The following is a 17,138-nucleotide window of genomic DNA, read 5'->3' as shown; positions in this document are numbered from 1 at the left end:
TACGTGCTTCACTTACCATATCCTTCGGGTTCGGGAAGAATGTCTGCTCGACCAGCGGGAATGCATCGCGACCAAGACGGCGCTGAAGCTGCAGCAGATGAGCGAACACCCACGGTTTGTCCTACGTTGCGAAGGGTAACATTAAAGTAGTGAAAAATATTAAAAAAAAGACGCTGAATTAAAATCTCTTCAATATACAGGGAAACAAATATGAGAACAGCTAAATGTTATACAGCACAGCAATAGCAAATGTAAAATAGCGCCCGATTCTACCAGCAGCCGGTTAAGCGGCTTACGGACAATAAGCGAATTACAAAGCCAAAGTATAGTGGTGATGTTGCACTTGCATTGGCGGAACTGAGGTGCTGATGGTTATTTAAAAGCCTGAGGCTACCAAGCAAAAGCCAATCGTTATATAGCACTTGGACAATTGTTCGGTTGCTTTAGAATTTTAAACTAGGCGTGGTGGATTGTGTTGGGATCTATGTTGGAAAATGTGTGCTGTAAGGCGCTTGCATGAGTGTGGCAAAAGGTGGTCCAAAAGCAAAACAGGAAAAGCCATATTTAGGGAAATAAAAAGGGGAAAAATCAACTACATAAAGACCGAGTCGGTGCCAGATAAGCCAATGCAAAAGTCACGGCAACAAAAATAATCCAAATTTTCCAAAAATAAGAAAATAAATCATAAGATTTCCAAGAAGGTTCTTATCTTTCCTTTCGTTCAAATCCTCTTCGGTCAAGGTATCTAAATTTCGATTGATTTTATCAATTCAAATGCCAAAAGATCTCATGTCTGGAGTTGAAACCCTACTCCATTCTCAATCGGCCATTCTGAAATTTCATACAGCTCTTTCTTATGTTCATCGAAGGCCAAAATTGAAGAACTTCTATTGCTGGGTATTAATATAAAATTGTGATTTAAACATAGAAACAATCAATTGGATAAGCGATATAATAATATCTAATTTTTTACACACTACAAATCGTTGGACAATGAAGCAAAATTAATTTAAAAAATAGTTCAGCGCCTATAAAACCTCCAAAGCCGGCAGCGCAAAAAAAGGAAATAACGGCGAAAGCACAACATCATCCATCAAAAACTATTCAACCCTTACCTGGAACTGGTAAAGCGAGTGCAGCGAATTGATGCTCGGCACACCGCCATACTTTAGCCCGAGCAACGTCGAACGATAGTCCTTCGAGCCATCGCGCGGTGGCTGACGCACCAGAATAAAGTCCGGACGGAACGGTTTGGTTTGCTTGGAACCGCCCCGATTGCAACCGACCATCGGTCCCGAGTCCGCACTGGCCGTCAGCATGATCTCGCGGAACTCAGCCTGCTCGACGCGTATGTCGTAGTCACTGTGCAGCCGCTTGCCGCGGAAGTACTTCGACCAGTCCGTGTTTTGATCGTCCACCACAAGCAGCGTGAAGCATTTGTCCCTATTAAAAGGCTGAACGCGGCTGGCAGTCGAAACGGCCGCTCCTGAAATTGGGGGTGCATAGGAAAGAAGCGAAGCGCCGTGAGCATTCGTTCGCGACACACACGTCTAGCGACGCGCTCGTGCTTACCTATAATGGAGGCGCCCTGATCACGGGCCGCACCGGTTAAGCTTTGGACGCGCTGCAGTAAGCTTTCGCGCGATTTGGCCGGACTGGAGGGTGCGCTCGTGCCGCGCTGGGCCGGTCCCTTGCCGAAGCTTAGCGAAAGTTCCGGACCACCGGTCGGTGGGGCGGAACCGGGCGGTACGGGACCGCCCGGCGATACGGACCCGGCCGTACCGGGAGCCGGCGGGGGCGGAATGTTCGGCGGACCTCCCGGCATCGGTTGCTGCTGAAGCGGTGGCTGTGGGCGAGCTGCGGGTGGCAGGTCTTTCGGATCGACATCCTCGCACTCGGAAGACAGGTCTCCCGAGCTGAATCTGCCAATGAAATCACTAAATCAGCACAGCAACAGATCATGCAGGAGCGTAATACAGAGCGCAAACGGTGGTAGGAGTTGTGCGAAGGAGTATCGAAATGAATGGGATTGATTGACCAAAAAGAAACATTTTTTTTTTGTACCAACAAACATGGCAACAAAGACGGCAGATTGAAAAACAAAACCAATTTTATTTTATTAAAAGTAAAAACATTAAACATATTTTACAAAATAGAACAGGTGGGAGATTAAAAGCAAGAGCAAGTTAATTAAACCCGTAACAATAGAAACACATATAAGGAGTAAAAGGAAAGAAAGTTGAATAAAATTTAACATTTTACAAATTGAAAAAACATATACATATTTATGTACAAAACGAAGTAGCATCGAAAATGTAGTCGAAAAATAGCGAAATTGCATGTACGCGAGAAGGAAGAAGGAAAGAGAGACGAGAGAGAGAGAGAGAAAACAGCAAAAAATGTATGGCATGAAAGTAGTAAACGGGTAGTAGAGCAAGAAAAAGTTGAAACATATGTTTTTGTTTGTTTTGTAAAATTACATTTTTTTGCAGCATAAGCATACCGAGTCGGGTGTATTGGTTCGTTCGCATTAAACATGGTGCGCACGGGGGACGATTTTATTTTTTCGAGAAGAAAAGAAAACAGAAAACCATCATCAAAGCAAGGAAGAGATTGTGCGAAACATAGAGAGAGAGAAAGAGAGAGAGAGAGAAAAGAGAAAGAATGAAAAAGAGAGGGAGAGAAAGAGGATTACAACATTAGTACGATGGATCACACTCGCTCCACTGGGAAACAAAGGTAAGTATAAGTGTGTATTTCACTTCACTACTATTTATTCACTCCATTCCATTAGAGCTGTACAGTAGTGCCCTGAGGGTGTTAAGCTTGGTTAAAGTGAACATTAAATGTATGTGTGTGTGGCGGTGTCGGTGAGTGTGCATTTTCCCAGGTTATATATTTTCACATGTTGACCGAATGCATGTGGGAACGTGAAAATGCGTGAAAGAAAAATTGCGCACAGAAAATATGATCAAGGGAAAATGTGCTACAAGCATGATTAGGAAGATGTTTCATGGGATAGGACGACAAAAAATCACCACCGTGTACGTAGCTTGTCCAGAGTTAAAATGCCATCAATTGTATAGAAAATTTTTGATACCAAATTTTTGCCAATCGTTCGATCACTATTGTCCGATAAGATAATAAACTGGACAAACGTCGATATGTTGGTTGAATGATTGTATCAGTAGCGAAAGGATAAAATGAGCCGAATGGAAACCGAATACAATTTCGATGCAGTGAAAACGAAATGATGATAAGGAGGAACGCACTAAGATGCATTTTAAACAAAAAGTATGAAACGGTTATGTCAAACGAAACAACGTAATGGAAACTAAAACTCTTTGTGGGAGAATATGTAAATACAAAGGTTGGTACGAGTCGTTGTGAAAACAGCGTGAAGGAAAAAGCAAATTTAATGAATCGTTCTAGCAAACGGGTACTTACCGGCGCTTCAGGAAATTAACATTGCTGGTAAAGCTACTCTTGAAACTTGCGAAAGACAGTGTGCCGGCTTGTGGATCCTGCTAAAATCCCGATTCCGATGGTGTACCACGAACCGTGCGACGAACAGAATGAAATGGTAAGAAACGGGTAGAACGGGTAAAAGATGAATTAAACCGACGATGTACCGACGGATGATTAATGTTATGGGAACAAGTGTGCAGGGAGCTATTGGCAACAGTGCAGACACACCCGCTACAGACAGACAGAAGGGTTGAGCTGTTTGTTGGACCGACGGAGAGAGAAAGAGAAGAGAGAGTACTAAAAGCCACCGAGCACCGGGAAAAACGTGAAGGAAAACTATGCTAAATAGAGTCAGCTAAGTTTAACACACGGTGTATCGGTGTTTTAGCTTGGGGAAAGTTTTTCTTGTTGCCTCATTACATGGTGGAACGGTCACATTATGGTGAAGTTTTTTTTTTATTTTACTATAAGCTTATAGATGGTAAGCACAAAACAGAAAAGGTGGATAAAGTATAAAACTTATATTAAATGGAAATTGGAAAGCAAAGTGATGCAACAAGATTTGTGGAACTGAAAGGGGTTGTTTCAAACTGAAAAACGTTGTTTCATAGGAATAGAATAAAGTGAAAAATATGTTGGATTTAATCCTGCATTTTCAAGTTTCTTCAGCAGATGTTTGCATTAGGTAATGGGAAGATCATAATTTGAAAAATGCTTTCTAGCGTAAGTGATTAATGCGAGCTCGTGGTTAAAGTACCATCAGTATAAGTCATTCATTTTCGCTCTGTATGTACAAAACAACAGTTAATAGTCATCATTATTTTTTGGGCGGCCCGGTGGTACACGACACCGGTCCACACGGTAAGACCGGGGATCAAATCCCATTAGGGGTTTTCCGCCGTAGCAAGGACTGACTATCGAGCTACGAGGTAAAATAAGTCTTAATACGGCCAGGCCGTTCTAACCAAGCAAAAAAAAACATTTTTCAAAAGTACTAGGCGTCTCCATCGATAATTATTTAGTATTTCAATATAAGTAATTGTTTGCTCTGTTTACTTTGCCTATTTAGAAAAAGTCTAGTACGCCAGAAATAGCTGGTGTTACCTCAGAGGTCGTAATGTCAAGAAGAAGAAGAAGAAGAAGAAGAAATGTTGTGTGAATCTGATTTAGAATCATGAATTTGAAAGTATCTTTAAAATAAATGAATGACTTTGAATCTTCTACTCTTAAGATTCATGAATCCTCCAAGCTTTCTGAATCAACGAATATTTGGTTGAATGAACTGATTCTCAATCTATCAGAATTCATGAATCTATGAGTATTGATGAATCTTTTGGGAGTCAACTAATAATTGAAAATTCATAAATTTGTGATTTCAAAACAAAAAATTCTCAATATTTTGAGGCTCAATTTGCTTTAAGCAGAAGGACACTGTCTTAGACTTTATATGGATTCTACAGTGTAAACGTGTACACAAATGAATAATGACTGCTCTTCATATATCCCTTTATAAGCTGTTCTAATTATATTTGAGCAATTAAAAGAATCCATTAAAACTCTGGACATAAGTGTGAAAAAGCAATAAGGAACAAAAATTTGTAAATCGATATATCATTCGAGAGAAGCTTAAATATTCAGCGACTTATATTTAATCAATACTTCTAAAAACGGAATAGAGAAAGTTTTTAATAGCTTCTGCTAAGTTCCATTCCAAGTAGCCATTCTAATAGTATTTCGTTTCTCACAATTTTCATTCATCTATATTTAATGATATTGCGACTACTGATTTCAGGAACCAAAGATCCTTTATAAACCATATAGAATGACAAAAATAAAGCAAATAAAAGCTCTAACAAGTTTTTTGTTTGTGAGGTAAAACTTTTCCCTAGCACAATACAAACCTCTCCCCGCCCACGCATGTGAAATGCATAACGAATTGAAGCTTTTGCGTACAGATTCATACCGCACTGGTTTCATGTCATTCGATCATGTTTGTAGCCGTGCGGTACGGTTGATTTCACCATGCCGGGAAAAGAAAAATACGGACAAAACTTTGCCGTATCGTGTTGCCATAGGTTAGAAGTTTCATTATTGAATCATCACAAGTATTTGCCAACGCGCGTGTATGTGTGATTTGGCCTGTTGGCTGGCAGTTTGCCCGTTTTGCGTTCGTAAACCTTCGTCAAAAGTGGCAACAAACAGGGAGAAAAACAACGACTATTGAAGGAGATAAATAAGCAAGAGGAAGCAGTTGATGTAGCGATTTTGTTCGTACACGGAAACCAATACAGTTTGTACGGAAGGATATACGGAAACCACGAAACGGAATGTGTGTGCTTCCTTTTTTTTTGTAAGAAAAGTTTTCACTCTTCCAGTGGTGAAACGATCAGCGAAAGAGAAAAAATGTAAAGATTGTAACGAAGCCAAGCTTCTAAAGGATAATATGATGGTGGTTGTGGAATTAAAATAATTGCCCGTAAGCAGAAAACCATTACCATCAACAAAATTACTAATTGTGAGTAAACCAGTAATGGGGGAAATGGAGAAACACGAAAGTAAAAAAAAAGGAGTTGTATGTATAAATAAAAACCATACAACTTTCCTCACAATCAAACCTCAAATGGAGGCGCCCGGTGCTTCTCGGTGTTGATTATGTTATTCGACAAAGTTAGACCAGTTAGACGCTTCAGGCACCCGGCAAACGTTTCGTGCGAGATGCTCTAAACCATACGAGCGCACTATTTCAAGCGTAAAAGCGGATAGTTTGTTACGGTGGAGCAAGCGAAATAATAGCTTCGAGGAATGGGCACCATTTTGCATGAGAGACTTCTCACCACAAGACTTCAGCACAACCTTTGCCAAACGATTTGAGGACATTGTATACAAGTAGTGCAAGCGAGATAGTAACACAAGAGGAGAGAAAAAGAGAGAGAAGCGTTGATAGTTTTCGATGCTAACAATTATTACCTTTGGCGGGGCGCAGATTCGCCCGCACCCAGCGTCAGATATGGCGCTAATATTGAACGGAACGGAACGAAAGTGAAGACAACTACGCTACGCACCCGAGTGGCGGCTTAGTTGACTTCCGCGCGCGTGTGTGTGTGTGGGTGTATCTGTGCGGATGGGTAAGACGGGTGTGACTGGCCGTACGTGTATTGCGCGCTGGTGTCGTGTTTATTGGCGCCCGAAATGGATGCTGATGGATGCCTGGGATGGGATGGTCGTTGACACTTTGCCGTACGTTTGATGATTTTCTAAGCACCGAGCACTTTGAGTACTTTCTGTGCTTAAGGGCTGATGAATGGTCTACTGTGGCGCTTGACGTTGGATGTATGATGGTCACTACAGCGTGTTGCGAGTTGGTAACCGGAAGTACGGCACCGGACAAGTGTCAACCGATGAAAAATGGTGGGAAAATACATGAGGAAAAAGAAAGAGAAAATGTTACCATTACTAATGGTAGCTTCAGTAGCTCATGGTTACAAGGTTTTGTATAGATGAAAGGGATTAACTACGAAATTTAGGTGATCTATGTGACTGTAGAAGTGGTGGGTCGGTGATTATTATTTCTTACCTTTATTCCGTGTTAGCTACCTTTACAATTGAAGATGGTGCTTTATAGCTGTTCTATCCTCAAATCTGAAAACTAAAATGGAAAAAATAGTAATCGTTAGATTCTCAAATCATTCGTGAAACATCAAACGATCTCTTCTCAAAAAGTATTAAATATGCCATACATTTATGCACGATTAATGCTTTTCTTTCATTTGCTAGAAAGCAAAAACCGTGAAGAACAAAGAAAACTATTCTTAACATTTGCAAACGTGAATGAGTCGCTGTCTTCCACTACCATCAAGAATGGAAGCTGTTCTGTATTCTGACACTTACAAACGAATTCTTCCACTCTATTTGTGCGTTTGCACGTGCATGTTTTGTTTTCTCTGTGTCGTTACGAGATTCTCATTTCCGGGAAACGGCAGCGTTTCGTTCGCTTTTCCCTTCTGCTTTCCACATGCCTTATCAACCATCCAAAAACCGGGTCTAATTTTGTTTGAAATCTGTGTACAAGCGGCAATAACCGGCGGCCGACCGGCGTACGAGAGGGTAATGAAAAATTCATTAGCTTCAGAATCTAATGTCCCGAAGGCATTTCTTTCCCAAATGCAGCCATGTACCGGATTTACGATGAAACGTCAACCGGATGTTGGTCCCCCGGTTTTGTCATTGGAAATGTGCGCTCTCTAGCAATGGGTAAATATCCTCTCCAGTAGGGCCCATAATTACTTAGGTTTATTTTTTGTTTTGCAAATGACGAAACTGACCTTTGGCTGGTCGTGCGGAAACAAAAGCGTGTTGCATGCAACGATGGAGGTTGATTAAAATAGGGAAATCATTAAACCGTAATCACCGATCGTACGAAGAGTTTTGAATCGGAAGAAGAAAAGGTTTTATGAAGTAGTAAAAGTATGCTGAATTAGTTTTTAATTGCTTATTTTATTTTATTATTTATTTTATATTATTTATTATTATTTTATTTTATTTTACCCGTTTGATGGATTGTACCGTTTTATGTTTATATTTCTACAAATGTAATACTGTAACTGCTTAGTGTTACGAGCACTGTAGCCATATTTTCTCAAAACATGTGTTAAAAAATGCATAAAACAGGCTACAGAGCTCCGGCCGCATGTCTTTACAAACTGACTGTACGCGATCAGTATACGCGGTACCATAAAAGCCATCCTTAGACGTGCTTCAGGTGAATCCCCATTCAACAAGAACATCTTCAGAGGCCGCACATGAGTGTCACCACCTGAGAGGGAAGAATGTTTTTGAAGTGCCCTCGCAGGTATGCTTTAAAACAGTGAAATGGTACGAAAGGAAAACTATGGAAGAGAATGGCTTTAAAGCTTAATGCAGCCTTACCTTCATTTTCTATTTTACTTAATTTTACAGATAATATTTTACAATTGACTAATGGCTTGAAAGAAAAAAGTCATCAGTTGTATAAACATTAAATTATCGCTCTTCAAATTTCAGTACACCGTAAGCTTTTCTCCGTTCACAAACACTTTCAAACGTCCGGCCATATTCAAACACATAAGGATAATTCAATTTCAATTTCGATTGGATTCATTCCGAAAGAAAACATCATTTCTGTAGTCCAGCAAAATTGTGCATAGAAAAAAAAATAGAAAGAAAAACTCGCCCCATATCCACACTCGCTGAGGATTCCGTTCGAGCACGGGTCAGCAAGGACACCCACTGTGAGCTAACCGTTTTCGTGCGGCAAAGGATGATGGATGTCCCGGTGACACAATCTAGGGCACAGCGGGATGGTGAGTGATTCTATTTTATTTCCATGTTTTCTCCATTCATTTACCGACGTGTGAAAGACTATCGTGTCGTGCCTAGGAGCGAGTGAAGGAATTGGTGCATGTAGACCGTGTTTATGAATTTATAATTAAATACGGTGTCAAATAGCGTAAACAGTGGAAGAATGGCATTAAAGTGATAAAAACCTCCACCCTTAATTGACGTTGATTGTGCCCGGAAACAATCGTAAGAAAGATGGCTTTAAATAAGCAAAAGAAAGTGATGAAATATTTAACTATTATGTTACTAAAAGATTAATTTATTTTAAGATAGATAAGATTTAGTGCAACACAATTACCGACTTAAGAAAAAACACATTAAGTGTGAATGTCCTTTTATTTTATTGCAATTTGTTTTTACGGAATTAACTCAATGCTGCCTGAGACGGGTTTTCGCACATTTGCTAGCTGCAGTATAAAAATCGATAAATGGCAATAAACCATCCAATCAATCGAGAAACGAGCACCAAACAGAATCGTTAAATAAAGTCCAACATCGTGAAAGCTAGCGTCGATAATACCCTTATTGGATCAACTCGTTCAAGGTCTCGTAAAACGTAATTTATCTTTCTTGGTGCTTACAGTTTACTACTATCTGCAGAATTAAGGTTAACTAAAGAAAGCTTTAATATTGAAGATTGAAGAAAAACCGACACTGAGCAAAAGATAAGTTTCAAAATTTCATTTCATCTTAAGCTCTATTTGCTCTATTTTAACGTGAACTGAAACCTTTCGGGATTCTGGTGTTCGGCATGGGAAGATCTACAGGTATCTTCATGTCCTTGGTTTCTTGCATACAAACTACAAGCACAGAAAAACTTTTGGTTTACCGAAGCTCTCGTCTCAAGCAAGCTGTCACACGATACGACCCAAACCCTGTGACATTCATTCCCGGTGAGCGATCGTCACTTTCAATTAGGATTTCGGAAGCGCTATAGCTCTTGAGGCAGACGAAACCTCAACGTTCGTGCATGATTTGTGGCGTGAGACGTTAATGTTGGTTGTGGTGGTGGTGATGGTGGTAACAAAACCATTCAATTTCGCTCACTTATTTCCCAGTGGACAATTTGAACGCACACAGCTGGAAACCTTTTTATATGCTTGGATTTGGCCAAAATATTGCCAATGAAGCGAACACGCAGAAGATGCCGATTTGCGTTGGTTGGGACAGGTGTTTCTGTTTCGTTATCTGTAACCCCGTCACTAGTCACCCCGTCAATCAAGTGCCTTTTTATTATTTAAAGTATGTACGTGTTGTATATAATAATTGTGAACGTAAAAACTATTTTTTAAAACACAAGAATGGCTGTTAATCCGAAAACAAATTTCATCTCGTGAACATTTCCCAAAAAACAAAAATCTATAAATTAGCCAATCTGCTAAGGCCATAGCCTTAGCCTGTTTTTGAGTAATTTAAGAGCAAAATTTATAAATTGATGTATTTTAATTCAAATTTGTTGAAATACGTTACTTTTCACTCAAATAATGCTTTAAATAAAAAACGAATAAGAAATAATAAAAACAAATGAAAATTTGAAAATTTCCCAAGGCTATAGCCAAAGCTTTTTTTGAGTAATTTTGCAAAAAAAAATTAAATTGATTTATTTTAATGCCAATTGGTTGAAATACGTTTCTTTTCACTCAAATAATGCTTTAAATACAAAAAATAATAAAAAATCCAAAAAAAAATTTTGAAAAATTTTCAACTCGAAAATTTCATAAGGCTTACCCCTTACGTTTTTTTTGAGTAATTTTGCAAAAAAAATTAAATTGTTTTATTTTAATGCCAATTGGTTGAAATACGTTTTTTTTCACTCAAATAATGCATTAGATACAAAAAAGACCACAAAAATAAGAGAAAAATAAAGCCTTAGATTTTTTTGAGTAATTTAGCAAAATTGTATAAATTGATGTATTTTAATGCAAATTTGTTGTATTAAGTTTTTTGTCACTCAAACACTTTTCACTCAATCCACCTTTTTAAAGTAAGCATGTAGTGACGGGGTAACGTGGCAACATCAAAGTGTGGCTTAACAATGTTTTGTACGACTAGTGGTAGTAGTGTACTTTGCTTACTCAAAAGAGAAAAAGATTTTGTGGAACGGTTTGATGAAGGGATTGATAAGCATTCTTTATAGTATTACACAGTAATTACAGTAGAAGCAATAATTAGGGAACAAATTTCTATTTATTTAAAACAAAGTACTGTTTTAATATACTTAATATATCTTCAGTTTCAGTAAGAAGCCCGCGCTAGTTCCACACGACAGGACCGGGTATCAAATCCCATCTGGACCATGTCTCCCCGTAGCAAGGATTAACTATCCGGCTACGTGCTAAAAATAAGTACTTAATACTTCCGTTCTAATCAAGCAAAACATTATTTTTTTTCAAAAGTACTAGGCGTCTCCATCGACAATTATTTAGTATTTTAGTATATGTTATTGTTTACTCTACATATTTTTACTTTTTTTAAGTCTATTAGACCAGAAATGGCCGGCGTGACCTTAGAGGTCATTAGGCCAAGAAATATATCTTCAGTTTCAGAGTCCAATTTGACGTGATTTGTTTTCGTTCTGTTATTGCGTTCTGTAAGTTATTGTTATGTTATGTACACTGTGTAATATTATTTTATTCAAATGGTAATACTTCATCGAACAGGAACTTTTCTTTATTGATTTTTCTTACATCATAATCACATTTGCTCACCATTTCTACTTGCTTCCGATGGCTCCGCAAACAATAACCATCATTTTCCCACACCAACCCAATGGCGCCCACAATCAACGGGCGCCACCATGTCTATGTAGTTGACAAAATGAACGAAACCTTCTTCCACATTTCGGGGGCACTGGTTCGCATCGAAAAGAAAGCTATCACCACTAAGAATCGCAGCTACAACGAAACACGACATAAGTGACACAATTTACACGCCCACGGGAAAATTGGGAAACGAGAAACGAGCAATTGAAGCAGCCCAATCGGTTCCATGGTTTGAAGTTAGCTTTTGGATGGAGAAAATTGTTTTGGCAGGACACACAGTGTGTTAAGAAACACTTGCCGTGAGACAATGTTGAAGTGAATTGATCCCATGTTGTGATGTGAATGTTTTCTTAAAGTTTCGTTAAACTTTTTTCGTGTTTCTGGTTGTCACTTTGGACGCTTATGTGCTTTCTTCCATGAAAGAGTACTTCAAATGTCCGGTGAACCGAACTCAGTGTCACTAGTGTCTGATGGTATAAGTGTGATAAATTTTTGATAAGCTTTCAACGTGTTTGATTTGCAAACAGAGCCGTGCGGTCGCATAATCCGACGAGCATCGATGGATTCTAGTGTCACATAATGGAAGTTTCACAAATCGATCGTTCGTTTGGTTCATTCTTTCGCAGCTGCCAGTACGATTGGTCGTTGGTTCGTTATAATGTGTTCCCTTTTTGTAATGTGATATAATGGCCGATGAATCAATAAAAGCGACCCATTGTAGCTGGCAGCCAGACAGACAGACGGAATCATTTATCTTTCCTGATTGTTGTTGTTTTATCGAACATGTGATTATATTTTATTATCTAGAAAAAAAAAAACAATTCTCGGCTACAATCAGGACTCGATTTTAACAGTACTAAAAGCAAAGCAGAGAACCCGTTTACACCGCTCAAATGGATCAACCGTTTTAAGGCATAGAAGCTAACGGAAAGCAGAAATCATTTGACAGAAACGGATGAAAGGATACGTTACATTTCTTTACAGCTTACAGTGTGTGTACGGCTTAAGCCGCTTTGTTTCTGATACCGATTTGAACGCCATCATGGTCGTTCTATCTACAATCAGCAAGGAAAAGAAAATAGGATTCCTTTTTTTCACAAAACAACAAATGCGCTATAGAATGTAACCGTTTCATTTGTGTGTATATGTATTTATTCAACGCGTTCTGTGTCTGGTCTGGTACCAAAGTTTCGCCAAGGAAAGCCGTCTACCGGAGTGGTAAAGGACACCGTTGTCTCGTGCTTGTGTATGTGTTTTTTTTTCTGTTTGTGTATTGTTTGCTCTTTGGTACAACTTTCAAGGCAAGATTGGTTTATGGTTTTGCGGGTTTTTGGTTTCTGTTTCAAAATGCTAACCATAAATTGCCATTTTATTGCGGTTGATGCGTGTAAGGCGTTGATTTTTTGTTTTTTCCAACCTGGTAAAATGTTCTATTAAGCATTTGTAAGTGTTTTATGATCATATGCAAAAGTGATTTATTTTATTAATAAAATAATTTCAAATAAAACTTTTGTGATACATTATGCTAATCGGAATTGATTTCTTATAGTGTAATTGATGTGTTTTTTTGTTTTTTCATCACAATTTGACAGCATAACAAGATAAAATGTTCAAATATAATATTCACTTTGTCATCGTTCATGTGTTAAATTTGTTTTCTCCATGCTATTTGCTCACTCACAATGTTTATCTCGTCACGATGATTAATGAATAAAAATGGTATGTAATCGAGTAAAAAAAAAGTTACGGATTGATGGTAAAAGCTGAAATTATTGATTGCACACGGAATTTGGTGTAACTCGATTATATAAAAAATATTTTCCTGGAGTTTTTTTTGTTATTATTTTTTGTTTCAATCATTCTGGGAAAAAAGTGATCCTTTTCCTCCAACGGTGTAATGTTTTGTGTAATTTGCGTCACGTGTTGCTCATTTTTCTTGCGAGCGTAAAGAGAAAATATTTGTATGGTAATTAAAAGGTACAACGGTCTTGTGAATAATTGCTATCCGTTAAGCGTGTGCATACTTTCAGGCTCTTTTCCAAGATAATGGACTCATTTGATCCATCTTTTTTACCCTTTGTTTGTCTTACTTGGAAATTTGGTTTTTCTTACATTTTAACGCGGCAGGCACATTAAATAATAATACGCCATTAGCGTGTGCTAAGGTCGGAAACTATTAAATATTTAGTAATTAGAAAAGTTTTGGTATTTCGCAACCAGACATCACAGTCATGCTTCATACCAAGAAAACAATTTTAATTTGTCTTTGACACAATCTTTTTTGTTGTACAGTTTAAATGAAATTTAAATTACTAATAAAAGCAATGAAGAGAAAATGTTAATTATATTGCAAAACAATATAAAGATAATGAATTAATGGAAATTTCTTATTGATTAGCGCTGTCAAAGGTTTATGTTACGATCGATGTTCGATGCCAATCCCAAACCGTCCGCATATAAATATGATGAGATTCACAAAATTAAGCATGATTTATAGCTTGCGCTTGCCTTATCTATCATCCTAGCGAAGATTGATTCAAATCATGCAAAACTGAAATATAACGTTGCTTTTGCAACTTCGAAATGTTCCATCGAGTGTACTCAGAAACTTTCTACGGGGAAAAGAGCAAGAAAAAAAAACAAAAGCTAACCACATCGTTTACAACATTCCATTCCTGCAGACACACAAAGTCTCGTCTCTCACACCATGGCACCAGAATGAATCGAACGGGCTCGTCCTTTTGCCAGAAGCTTCCCTGCATCACATTCAAGGTGTTACGTAAGTGTCGGCATTTTGCCGTACACGTGAGACTTTTCCCATTGCGTTCTCAGACTTTATGTGTATGTGTGTGTGTGTGGATGTTGTTAGTGATGGAACGAAGTGTGGCGGTGTGCTTCGGGGCAGGATATATTTGATCCAGTTAGCACACTTGTCCACTGCCGTTTTACATCCAATCTCCAGGATATTTTATACAGATTTTCCTGTTTTTGTTTAGATTTCTACTTCTCCCATTACTGACTATTCCGGCAGTAGTGGGGTTTGCGGCTTGGCCACCATTCAAAAACTCAACCAGAATCGAAACTGATTGGGAGAGATGCGCTAGCCGTCACGGTTTGCTTTGTACGCCAAAAAAAGGAACCAGCAAACTCATAAGCTATAATCCCATTTTCCCCCAAAATGCAAACATCGAGAGAAACTGAGATGCGGTCCCATCACAGGATCTGGAGAGAATTCACCACACGTAGGGTGAGAAAGAGAGAAAGGAAAGAAATGAAACGAGAGAGCGAGAGAGAAGGATAAAAGGGGTTGTGTGTGTGGGGTAGTTTGTGGGTGGGATAGGATAATTTGGTACTTAGAACTTTGGATGGCGTTCATTTTTTCCCGAAAACTTCAAATCCAGGTTTCAACCTGTAGGTATTATCGCGTTACAGCAAGGGATTTTTTTTTCAACAGTGAAGATATGGAAAATAAATAATAAAAGAAATTTGTTCACAATTTTCACATTATTTTCTTCGGAAAAAGGGATTAATTTTCTGCAGTAGGAACTATACACGATAAAAGAACGTACCGAGTAGTAGCCTTGTCCCATTATATCGCAAAACGCTAGTCACACAAAAAGCCACCTCCCCGGGGGGCATTCCCGTTTGGAAAGCAAGTAAAAGGAACTTGCCCGTTCATCGTGAGACAAACAGAAGCCGAGTAAAAAAATCAGGTCATCAACGGGCCAGCTTTTCCGGCATGCGAGTACAAACTTTGCTCCCACACAACGCGCTAGAAGCGAACGTAATGGCCCACTACCGCAACGCGGGTTTGCGAAAAAGGGACCAAAACATCGGGAACCCGAATACGGGAACAACCATTCGATGGTACAAGCGTGCGTGCGTGTCGCGGGATAGCTGCCTAGAGTCGAGAGACTCAATGGAGGAAGCTTTTGAATGGAAATTTGAATGAAAAATTACTCCACTTCCTGTTACGCCAGTAGCACGCGCGTATGATTTTTTTTGTTTCATTTTTTTAAAACTTGTGTGTAAAGTTCTGAATAAAATAATCTTCCCTATTGGTTAACATATCGAGCACGAAATAAATGTGCAATGGTGAGCCTTTTCTTTTGCGGTAAGCCTCCGTTCATCGGAGCGTTAATGAAGTTTTCACATGGGTCACATGGTTCTATCATTCGGGGTTATTGGTCGAAGATGTACGCACACATTCTACTGCACATATACACACACATATATATACACCTACCTGAGGTTGTGGTTGGAATTGAATTATTTTTTTTCTATATGTGTTATTTTTCCAACCCACCAGTCAAAAAGACGTTCAGAAGGATGTACTGGAAAGCCTAATGCCGTTCCGGGAATCAGAATCGGAATCGATTTCTAACCCAAAGAGAACGAATGAACACTTTTCCACCTTGCACAACCGCTGTGAGAACGATTTTCACTACAACACTAAATTTTCACGATCACGATTTTTCACACCTGCAACGAAAGCGCACAAGCAAAGATTGGGAAAGATTTTCCACTGATTAGGATTGTAGTGCGCGCACACACCGACCGACACACGGGTTGAACGTTTTTCTCCGACACTGTACGGTACGAGAATGAAAATCTTCTGCTGTATACGCTCCTGACAGCTATCCGTTCGGATCGAAGGTGGAGGACAACGTCGTAGTAGTCAACGTCGGTTTTCCCACACACAGGCACGGCACGAGAAATACTACCACGCACGGATGATGTGCAATGTAAGTACACACACACACTCACAGGCGCGCACTCTCTCAACGCCTACTAACGTGATGCCCGAAGGAGAGCAAATTGAAGAAGCTACAAAATGGGAGCAAAAGCTACATTCCCTGTACACGAACGCTTTATGGGATGTAATGGAGAATATGCGGCTAGCTTTTTAGCGGAAGCTTCTTTCATTCGTTGCACACTGTGACATTTCAACCCTATCAGTGTTATTATATTTGGTAATATAAAGTTGATGCTTTTGCTTTTACCTTTATTCACTCGGAAACTGTTTTGCAAACACACTAGCGAATAGTAACACAAGTAGACGGAGCTTCACGCACAGCTTGTTTATACGAGCTGCAAAGAGGTTCTGAGCTGCATGCACCAGTGGATCTGCCGAAGTTGTGGAAGCTTCTTCCCTACAGGTTGCGGTACCGATTTGACGTTCAGAATATCGCCAAACCATGCTAATGCGCATGTACGCTCCATACTGAGAAGGGAAGTTTATCGATTTGCTGGAAGAGGAGACCAATATACAGATTGACATGAAATTAACACACCCAAATGAAAGTGTTTCTCGACCAAGTGAGTTTTGGAATACTTTTAGAAATTTAGTTTTAAAGGCAAACTACAATCCTAAGCTTATTTGCTAAAGTGACTCTTGCGAACAAAAATGTATTATTTAAAGTAAAGGTGTTTCTGAAGCAAAAATTGAAATTTGTAAAATTTCTGTGTTGAAATGTTTTCTGTGAAAAACTGATAAAATAGAAGAAAAATTTTATTTATAAAATTTAATTA

At 39.0% G+C, this 17,138-nt stretch overlaps 1 protein-coding gene across 2 annotated transcripts in view; it reads right to left on the bottom strand.

The window, feature by feature from the left end:
* LOC125762494 (synapsin) overlaps positions 1-16,580 on the bottom strand; it is a 39,199-nt gene extending 22,619 nt beyond the window's left edge. Inside the window, exons 1-7 of one of the 2 annotated variants that reach the window (XM_049424648.1) lie at positions 15,853-16,580; positions 7,043-7,114; positions 6,436-6,810; positions 3,448-3,527; positions 1,573-1,937; positions 1,116-1,486; positions 17-121 (exon numbers count right to left, since the gene is read on the bottom strand). In XM_049424648.1, the coding sequence (XP_049280605.1) occupies positions 17-121; positions 1,116-1,486; positions 1,573-1,825 (729 nt within the window). In that variant the 5' untranslated portion in view covers positions 1,826-1,937; positions 3,448-3,527; positions 6,436-6,810; positions 7,043-7,114; positions 15,853-16,580. Of the gene's footprint in view, positions 1-16; positions 122-1,115; positions 1,487-1,572; positions 1,938-3,447; positions 3,528-6,435; positions 6,811-7,042; positions 7,115-15,852 lie in introns of those variants that run through there. The other variant, XM_049424649.1, reaches the window with a different exon arrangement.
* Between the last annotated feature and the right edge of the window lie 558 nt (positions 16,581-17,138).

Source organism: Anopheles funestus, chromosome 2RL, assembly GCF_943734845.2.
Source record: "Anopheles funestus chromosome 2RL, idAnoFuneDA-416_04, whole genome shotgun sequence".
NCBI lineage: Eukaryota > Metazoa > Arthropoda > Insecta > Diptera > Culicidae > Anopheles > Anopheles funestus.
Note: the sequence above shows the minus strand (reverse complement) of the source record. Positions and strands in the feature narration are given on the sequence as shown.